General features: G+C 37.4%; 2 protein-coding genes across 2 annotated transcripts in view; both read right to left on the bottom strand.

The window, feature by feature from the left end:
• Positions 1–127: 127 nt before the first annotated feature.
• LOC107718754 (vacuolar protein sorting-associated protein 51 homolog) lies at positions 128–6,411 on the bottom strand. The gene is made up of 11 exons (XM_016525979.1): positions 6,086–6,411; positions 5,731–5,860; positions 4,812–4,958; positions 4,402–4,621; positions 3,335–4,226; positions 2,218–2,433; positions 2,058–2,141; positions 1,832–1,966; positions 1,555–1,676; positions 982–1,069; positions 128–863 (listed from the first exon to the last, which is right to left on the bottom strand). Exons 1-11 carry the CDS (start codon positions 6,260–6,262, stop codon positions 603–605), a joined length of 2,472 nt encoding a protein of 823 aa, XP_016381465.1. The 5' UTR covers positions 6,263–6,411; the 3' UTR covers positions 128–602.
• A 1,372-nt stretch (positions 6,412–7,783) lies between these two features.
• Positions 7,784–9,804, bottom strand: part of LOC107718757 (putative FERM domain-containing protein FRMD8P1) — a 6,869-nt gene continuing 4,848 nt past the window's right edge. The window contains exons 9-10 of the mRNA XM_016525982.1: positions 9,527–9,749; positions 7,784–9,391 (exon numbers count right to left, since the gene is read on the bottom strand). Of these exons, the coding sequence (XP_016381468.1) occupies positions 9,279–9,391; positions 9,527–9,749 (336 nt within the window). The 3' untranslated portion in view covers positions 7,784–9,278. The remainder of the gene's footprint in view (positions 9,392–9,526; positions 9,750–9,804) is intronic.

Below are 9,804 nucleotides of genomic sequence, written 5' to 3'. Positions count from 1 at the left end.
TCCTGACCAATGACAAGAGCGTCTGTTCTGGCTTCATATTACAGTGCATTCAGTAACTACAGAGGTAAGGTTACGTTTTTTCCTCCCAAGAAACTTGGACGCATTTTTTTTTGTACATTACGTTTATTAAATATATACTATCCAGTTATGCAGATTGAACAACCTTCACAGTCAATGAATACAGAAATCAACCATAAAAGACAATTATCAAACATGCTGATTTGTTTTTATAGACAGATCATCTTACCTTAAATATACAGTGATTAGAGTTATCGTTTACGTTCATAGTATGTTGTGTTCATTTTAGGACTTTGACACGAGACAACAATATTTCAGCTTTTAGCACCCAACGTCCACACAATCCTATTCCTAGCCTTTAATCAAATGAAGGTAAAAAAAAAACGTTTTGTGATCTCAATCCAGCTATAACAGGGTTCAATCTGAGGTCACTGGCTTTATATTAATTTTACTTCACTGAAATTAATACTCCATCAGTTATATGAAATATAACTGCAAATATAAGTATTAGTAATGCCCACCAGCTGAGTTCAGTTTCAGTTATTTGCAAACTTGTTTGCCTGTTTAAGGAAAAAACACCCACGCTAACCCCTCTCACAGATGACCTCAATGACACTTTGCTCCATTGGAGACGGGTCCAGGCAACGATGGGCAGCACTACCCACAATCTCATCCAAAAGGAAGTGCACTAGGTTCTCATCAGACACAAACCGCCACAGGTACATCTGCAAATAGTGGCAGTCCACCTGGATTTGCTGCAGTCCATATCTGCCAAACGTACGGAGACGTACACATTCAAGGAATGTCTTCAGACTTATCTTAATGATGCCAGTTAGCACAGAGACCTAGGATAAGATAGAAAACTGGTCATACAGTCTGAAAAAACGTAAATATTAAAATCTGCATCGGTCAGTTAGTTAAATGACAGTAACAACAGTTAGCTAACAGCGTTTAGTTTTCTACCTTGTTGAACTCCACTGGGCTAAAGATATCAATCCTCTCAGAAAATAGCTTGTGAATGTTACTGAGCAAGTTTGTGTCCATTGGAGCACTGGAACAAAAACATATAAACAATTATAAACAGTATCCTCTGTGTGACTATGTATATCCATTATACCTTTACAGAACTCAGGAATGTGATCAGCTAAAGAAAACAAAAAGGAAAAAATGACTATATAATAGTAATAATAATGATAATAACAAATAATAATCAAAATATTATTTTGTATAATTAAATCAATAAAGAATTATATTATTATTGCAACAATAAACTGTAAAAAATATTTATTAATAATAATAATAATAATAATATATACATATAATAAGTATATTCATTATTAATTATATGTTTTCAACAGTACAACTATATTTTATATATTATACTTAGCCTGAAAAATGCAGGGAGGCCCTAAAACTTGTCTTTTGTTATTCTCATTATAAATTTGGGGAAAATGGTTGGCGCAGGTCACATTTTCCAGTGCACATCATAAGAAATTCTCATTTAAAGTCAGTAAAATTTGTGAAGTGATTGTGCACCTGGGAGTGTAGCTTGGTGCGTAGCGGATCTGCTGCCTTGAGCTGCTGTACACTGAGAAGGTGCGTTTGCTGGAGTCACTGCTGTGGGCTTTCCTTACTCCTTCCTCATAAAGCAGTCCCACCTAGTTAATACACATGGAGGCACAAAACATTACAACTGCCTTATACAAATGGCTAAGAATTTATATGTATCTTTTTTTGCATGGATTCAAATGGTCTGTTACATATCTTGAATCTTTTTTGTATATGAAATATGAACAAATGTTCGGTGCATCACCTGTACATCAATAGAGGTGGTATCTTCCACCACCCTCTTCATTACAGCCCGGACATTTCTAGGTTCAATGGTGTTCACCCAGTCTCTGGTTTCCACGCTTTTCCTCAACATCTGACTGATGATTAATCCCTGAACCTGCATAAAAAAAATAAAAAAAATGTTGTCCAACAGCAATCCTATCCCAAAATACAAGACTATGAATAGCTGAATCTTTTCTCTTAGTTACCTTCACATAGTGGTTCAGTAATTTCTGAGCAGCTTCTCTGGCCTCTGCACAAAGTGCTGTAACTGGAGTGACTGGAGTGTGGTGCTGTTTAGAGAGGAAAGGTCAGTATGAATAATGTATTTAGAGTTTGTTTTTAACAAATATAATGGATATGGAATACCTGTACAAGAAACTGTTCATCTGTGAGCGTGAGGATGTAGGAGATGGTGGAGGTCTCATAGTCCAGACAGAGACGAGAGAGCAACAGAAGCAGAGCAGGAGGGGTGGATCCTCCTCGGTCACCCGCACTCTCACAGTACTGACGAGATGATTGGCAAATGAACTTAATAAAGCTCACCACCAGGCCCTCACGCACACCTTGACTGCAAAACTCACCCTGAGAGAAAAATACGAGACAGGTATTAGAAAAACGACAAAACATGGGAACATATTCGGTCACTTTAGACTGAAAAATTTCTTTTGTTTTGAATATAATTTTTTTTTTCCATTTCATTACAATGGTATAAAACTTGGTGACGTTTGTGAACACCAAAAAAAACAAAACATGGACATTATTAGAAAAATGGTACCAAAAAAAAAGGTAACATCACCATAGTAAATGAATAGGACAATACAGAAAATATGAAAATACAGAGCAATTTTTGGTGGTACGATCTACAAATCAGCCACAATAAAGTAGTCTTTGATAATGTCTAAATATATATCCAAATATAAAATGTAATAGTAGTTAAGTCTGAAAATACTCTAGGTAATACACCACGCTCTTTCTCTACAAATGTTTTATATGTATATAAAGGGCTATACAAGCATCAAGTGACTATATACCATAATACACATCTTATTTTCTTTATTTCTCCCACCAGATGGCACCAACTTGCCTTCCATGCATTGGATTTTTAAATGCCTTTGCTTCATTTTTAACTTAAACACTGTATTAATTGAAAATTTTCTTCTAATTTTGAAATTGTTTTCAATTAAATTACAATCAAATAAATGGTGCATAATTTATAGATGAAAATTCTCTAGTATCATGAAATCCCCCTTAATACAAAAATACTAAATATTAAAAAATATATTATTGAAACAAAATATAGTACATTCATTTCATTAATAAAAAATGTTACAATTATTGTCTTTGGTCTGTTTTAATGCTGAGGATCACAAGTGTGACCCCTAAGTGAGGAATACCAGAGTTACTGTAAATAAAAGGTCCTATACTAAAAGGTCCTATACTTGGTACTTATATAAAACTTACATATATACACTTTATTCTGTACCTTGAAATAAGGCTTGTTGGAGAATGTAATGTCCTTTGCTGTGAAGAGATGCACTGATGCTAATACAGACTTTAACTGATTCAGAATAAAGTTTGATAAGGACGTCAGCAGTTCTGGCAGACTAGGTGTGGCATCTTTACTTGTAACCCCGCCTCCTGATGTACTGGCCCCTCCCACTGCTAGACGAGGTGCAGCCAAGGCCTGTCTTACATCAGTAAGGCTGTCATGGTAGAAGGTTTGTAAGGCGGACAGGTACTGTTTGATTCTCTCTCTTGCCGCCCGCACCACAATCTCAGTTCCGTGGCTAGGCACTGCCGACCCCGGAAGTAGTTTGGTTATGGCCTGTAATCTGCGATGGAAGCGATCCAGGGCTCTCACTAACAGAGAGTTATCACCCACTCCTTTCTCCTCCTGTATCCTCTGCTCCACTAGAGAGAAGTATCTAGCAGCCAGGGTGTCCACAAACACATGTAGCTTGCCATTAGCCATCTCTGGGATGTTCTTTGAAGCTAATTCGCCTTCCTGTGGACGGTTGATGAACAATTCTTGATAGGAGGCAATGACTAAACAGAGACTGCTGACAAATTCATTACACCCTCGATCTATGAACTCAAGGATGTCTGTTCCGGCAGTAGGAGAGAGGAACGGATTGATCACAGAGGAACTAGAAGGAGATACGGGATTTGATCCAGGACTTGTTTTTTGGACCGAGCCTCCGCCGGTATCAGTAACCGCAGAGTCTTTAAGCTCCACCTCCAGTCCCTGGAGATCCGCCTCCAACCTAGACTGGGCGTGGCTGAGGAATTTGTCACAGAGCTCCTCCGCTGGCTCGTCTAACTGCAGAAGAAGCTCAACACATTCAGAGAGGTCTTTAGCACTTGAACCTCCATCCCTGCAAGCAAATATTAATTAATAAAGAACGTGAGATTAGATTTTATGGGGGGCATTTTTAATTTATGGACTCATATCAATGATTTAATTAGCAGTTAAACCAAATATAAAATCAAATGTTTAGATGCTTTTTTAAACTAATAGAAATATGCCATGACATCCGAGAAAGCACAGACCTGAATTTCTGCCGCAGCTGTTGAGCGAGCTGCTCCATAATGACATGGCAGTCATCTTGGATGCCCCTGAAAGATGGCATATGACTATACTGCTGCAGTACACAGCGTGCCCTCCGGTGGGCACTCACTGCCTGGGCATAGGCCTGCAGCTCCAGACACTTATTGAGTCTTGCTGGCAGCTCAAACAGGAACTGGAGCTTACGGAGGAGAGTGTGAACACCTACACAGAAGATGAAAGATTCATGGCTTATGTAGAGGCAGAAATCAATTTAAATTTAAATCAGACATATATGAAAAGAGCAAATGTGGTTTGAAGTCATAATGGTTGTTAAACTACCAACACAACCCTGTAAGATGAATTAGTAATTTATTATTACTGTGATCCATTTATATCACATTAATATTCATACCTGATAGCTTAGTGATCTGTGCATGCTGGTCCTGCAACGTCCCACTAATGCGGGCACTAAACTCTGTTATGGCAGCCATGTTCGCAGACAAACAGTCCATTTCATCTTCCATCTTCTTGAAATCATTCTTCATTTTTCTGATTGTGTCTGTGCAGAGACAAATCAACTTTGAATATAATCAGGGAAGGGTTATGAAACCAGCATGATGTAAAGCTGTGATCAATGTCTAAACAAAACAAAAGTCAGCATGAAATGAATTACGTCTTACGAATTACGAAATTAATTGATATTTTCTTTCCTTGTGTTAAGTATATCAGATTGAGATGGCTTCTCGAACAAGAAAAAAATGTAAGGCGGGACCTGATTTTGCCCATTGGGAATTGATTGGATTGTTGAATCGTTGTGTGTTTGCTAACTGCTGCAATCTCATGCGAGTGAAAACCATTATAAAGAAAACGATTAATGATTTAGCACAATGCATTCATATTCTGGGCTCATCTGCTTGCTTGTAGGTGTATACTGAATTTGATCTTTTAATATCGCCATCTTAGTTTATTAGGACACATTAAGCATTTTGCACGTTAAGCGTTTTAGAATGTCCCGCTGTTTTAGTGATTGAAATACTGCTGTATTGCAAGTTGACAGGCCTGTGGTGAAATTCAATGGGGGTCTCCCCACCAGTCACTTGACTGAAAACTATGAATCGTCCCGCCGTTGTGCTGGTGCACACTTCATTAGAGAAGAGATGTCATTGTAAGATGGAGGTGAAGTTAAGATTACAAGGGCACATGAATTTAAAATAATGATGTGCACAGATAAATCATTTATCTGCAATATTCCATAAAAATAAGAATAGTCATTTATGAGTTCATGGTGACTTCAATAGTAAAATCTGAACAACTTTCATCTATTCACTAACCTGTGGCTGAGATGAATTTATTGTAGTTTTCATAAACCAGGGTTTGCATGTCACTGTCCAAAGATCTGATCTGTTTCACCATGCAGCTCTCGTGATCCATCAGCTCACCCAGAGAACACTCCTTCCTCAACTGAAACACAAACGAGACATTTCAAAGACAAACCACAGTACATTTTAGCATTCTAGCATAAAAATACGCAGTCACACAACTGGTATTTCTGAGGGATTATTTATATGTGACATAAAATGCAGAATAACATCACAAAGTGACAGCACACTCATTGCCACACTGCTAACATATGTGTACACCCCTATATAATAAACACTTACTATTTGTCATTATTCATCACACTACCTTATTTAAATAAACCTCCGGGTCGAAATGCGGTCCGTTGATATCACACGGATCCAGAGACTCGGCTTGTTCTGCAGCTGTTCCTTCCTCATTCAGGCCGTAGTAGAGCTTCAGCATACTGTGAACCCGCCGCCGCCCGGTCGGGTCCGAATCCGGTGGGGTTGTAGCTGAACTCATTTCCACTACAGTTCAACTATAGCCTAATGTCAGAGCGAGAGGGACTTTATTTCATGAATGAATGACAGATGTCAACAAAACTTCCGTCGCAAAAGCTAGCTGCAACCTGCCAACTCTTTTGTTGATGGGGCTGCTGCTCTGCTCCAAAATGGCGCTACTACACAGTATTTCAAAATAAGAGTCGGATGCGAATTATACTGTACGTATTTAATGATAAAAAACGATTTTATATAATAACAAACATGTAAATAATTTAACTTGGACAAAATGGCTATTGTGGAGAGAATAAAATAAAAGTTAAATGCTTAAAAAAAAATTTAATACTTGTAACTACTTCTATGCATGAAAATATACACAATATTTAGTTTGTTACATTTATTTCGTTCCTTTTTTTTCTCTCCTCAAGATGTAATTCTGTTAAACACATCAAATACCTTATTGCAAGCATAGTTCGTTTAAATAAAACATCAATAAAAAAGCCATTATACAGAAAATTATTTACCGATAGGTATGCCAGAAGTTAGTACAAAGCGTGAATAAAAAGGTTTAATGTTGCATATAAATGGTTTCAGTTAATTTTAGTCACATTTTGGTAGTGAAATTTGTGTATAAAACCTCACAAACAACAAAAGGCAGTGGAGATATAATTTCAAGGGACAGATCACAGCAAAACTATAGCAACAGATTTAATGTGAATGTAAAAAAAGGCACTTTAAATTAGTATTGACAGATTCAATATTTCTATAACATAGATGTGACTATCTACAGCACAGTTAGTAGGTACATATGTGGCTGACAGATGTTCAGATTGAAATATAAATATTGGATTACCTTTAGAATTGAAAATATAATATGGAACAATGGTACAGAAAATCTGGGAATAAGCATTTTAGGATTAACATCTTGATGACGAGTGTTTTGCATAAATACAGAAATGCAGTGGGTGTACTGATCATTTTGCACCATTCAGCTGGCTGTTCACAGTTCATCACAGTTCAGTTTGTGATGCAAAAAAAAATTGTTTTCATTTTCCACACTTTTAAAAGTGATCGAATAAGCAAGTATAGAAACGTTCACAGAAACATGCACACCACAAAATCAATTTAAGACAACTGATGTCATGCACTGATACAGAATTGTCAAGGGACAGATCACAGCAAAACTATAGCAACAGATTTAATGTGAATGTAAAAAAAGGCACTTTAAATTAGTATTGACAGATTCAATATTTCTATAACATAGATGTGACTATCTACAGCACAGTTAGTAGGTACATATGTGGCTGACAGATGTTCAGATTGAAATATAAATATTGGATTACCTTTAGAATTGAAAATATAATATGGAACAATGGTACAGAAAATCTGGGAATAAGCATTTTAGGATTAACATCTTGATGACGAGTGTTTTGCATAAATACAGAAATGCAGTGGGTGTACTGATCATTTTGCACCATTCAGCTGGCTGTTTTCCTATCACAGTTCAGTTTGTGATGCAAAAAAAAATTGTTTTCATTTTCCACACTTTTAAAAGTGATCGAATAAGCAAGTATAGAAACGTTCACAGAAACATGCACACCACAAAATCAATTTAAGACAACTGATGTCATGCACTGATAAATACAGGATTGTGTTTGGTAACTGAAGACCTGTTAATGTAGGGTTTGACATTAAGATTTGACAGGTACTTGAATGTTTAAGAACAATTAAATCACTTGTTAAAAAAAAAAAAGCGTGTTGACATTACTACCAAAACAGGAGGCATAATGAACATAAATTCATTCATTTAGTAATTCTTCACAATTCAGACAATCAGTAAAAGTCTCAAAGTGTTTGGTAATGATGCCACAGGGTGAACAACTGGACAATAAGTATCAGAGGTTATGATCAAATAAACAATGACAGCTGACAATTAGCATGAAGCTGATTGTTACCAGAACAGAATTGTTCCTTTGACATTTTTTGTAACTGTCCTGGACAAACATTAATGTCGAGCCTTGTGTTGCTACAAAAAAAAATAATATGCATTTCATATAGTTAGGTACATTCACGCTCTAAAAGGCCGGAAATACAATACAATACAATGCTTAGGGTTTCATACGTTGTAAAAGCATCACTAAATAGAAATAGCAGACATACAACATCACCGATTGATCACCAAGCACCTACACAATTTGGTGATTTGATGTATTAAAGTTCTCTATGCTTTACAAATGCAGATTATGCTCACATATGACCTGGATTGTTTTCAGCAGTGCATTACATGCACACCATCAGAAAGACATGATTCTCCAGAGCAACAAGGTAGTGGGACCACTACTATAATGAACAGCACTCAACGTGTAGAGCCATGATTTAGGTTTGGTCACAACTGAACACAAAAAAAATAAATTTGAACAACCATCTTGTTACAAAGCAGAAGTCTGTATATGCAAGCAAGCCCTGTAGTAAACAGATAGCAAAAACAATGCACACATTCAGTACAGTAGAATGTCAGAATCTCAGTCTATGCTGTCTTTGCAATGCTTTTCCACAGACTGCAGCCCTGGTTTTGTGTATAGGAGCAGTCGTCCTATACTAGAGGCATTGACTGTTTGCTTTGGTGCAGCAGGTCTAGTTTTAGCAGTATTAGTGGCATGGATTAAAGTGCTGGACTACTGTACTCTTGATTTACAGCCACTGGGATGTAGTTTGGTTTGAAGGTTGCATAGTAGAATCTACATTCAGAAGAGTGACCTAAACAGAGCTTTCGGATCGTGTCTCATGGTCCTGCACTTGCACCAAAATATCTTTTAAGTTAGTTTAACAGAACAGCATTATTGAAGCAAATTTCACATTCATTTTTAACGGCCAACAGAGTCATAATGCACAAATTATCTACAAATACTGGTTTAGCTCTTCAGTCTGTGATCTTGGTCCAATCTGTCCATTCAGATGGTTTTGCACTGTCTCTCTGAGGATCTAAATAGATGTAGTTTTGGTCACCAGGCAGAAGAGGGCAGTGTTGAAGCCGGGGCTCACCCTTGTTCCAAACTTTCAGTCACCTGAACAGCCGAGTAAGTGGGAGGCTGCGCCTGTCGCGTGAAGAAAGAAGCAGCTCTTTTGGGCTTCAGACGTTTAATCTCTTTGCCTGAAACAATGCAGGTAAATTAAAATGAGCTTTGTCCCAGTTTATTATTTCTCTATTGTAAATGATAAAAGTTAATGGGCAGAACAACTGAACAACAAGTGCATCCATCGCACCAATGCAATTTTAGTCTCTTACCGTCATCAACATAGCTGATGGTGTTGAGTGAATGGACTCTGCTACAGACCACGCTGCTCTGTCTGCGCAGTTTCCCCTGCCGTCGCTCTCGGGTTTTCTCATTGGTTTCCTGACCTGTAGGTTCTTGGGAAGGTGTGACCTCACCATCAGTACCAGCGGCTGCTGACTCGCCAACAGAGCGTAACTCCACACAAAACTCAACAAGACCACTCATTAGCTCGGCCTAGAGGACAAAACAAAGTGTACAGTTATGCATATGTAATACATTTATATATATA

Source organism: Sinocyclocheilus rhinocerous, unplaced genomic scaffold (genome assembly GCF_001515625.1).
Source record: "Sinocyclocheilus rhinocerous isolate Xijiao unplaced genomic scaffold, SAMN03320098_v1.1 scaffold1655, whole genome shotgun sequence".
Taxonomy (NCBI): Eukaryota; Metazoa; Chordata; class Actinopteri; order Cypriniformes; family Cyprinidae; genus Sinocyclocheilus; species Sinocyclocheilus rhinocerous.
This window is presented reverse-complemented; position numbering and strand designations above follow the sequence as displayed.

Bases quoted from the DNA above. Each gene is read 5' to 3' on its own strand.
- LOC107718754 (XM_016525979.1), bottom strand. From the start codon at position 6,262: ATGAGTTCAGCTACAACCCCACCGGATTCGGACCCGACCGGGCGGCGG. The intron at 5,861-6,085 runs GTAGTGTGATGA...TTTGTGTTTCAG, and splicing joins CGGAGGTTTATTTAAATAAG to TTGAGGAAGGAGTGTTCTCT. The intron at 4,622-4,811 runs GTATGAATATTA...TCTTCTGTGTAG, and splicing joins ACAGATCACTAAGCTATCAG to GTGTTCACACTCTCCTCCGT.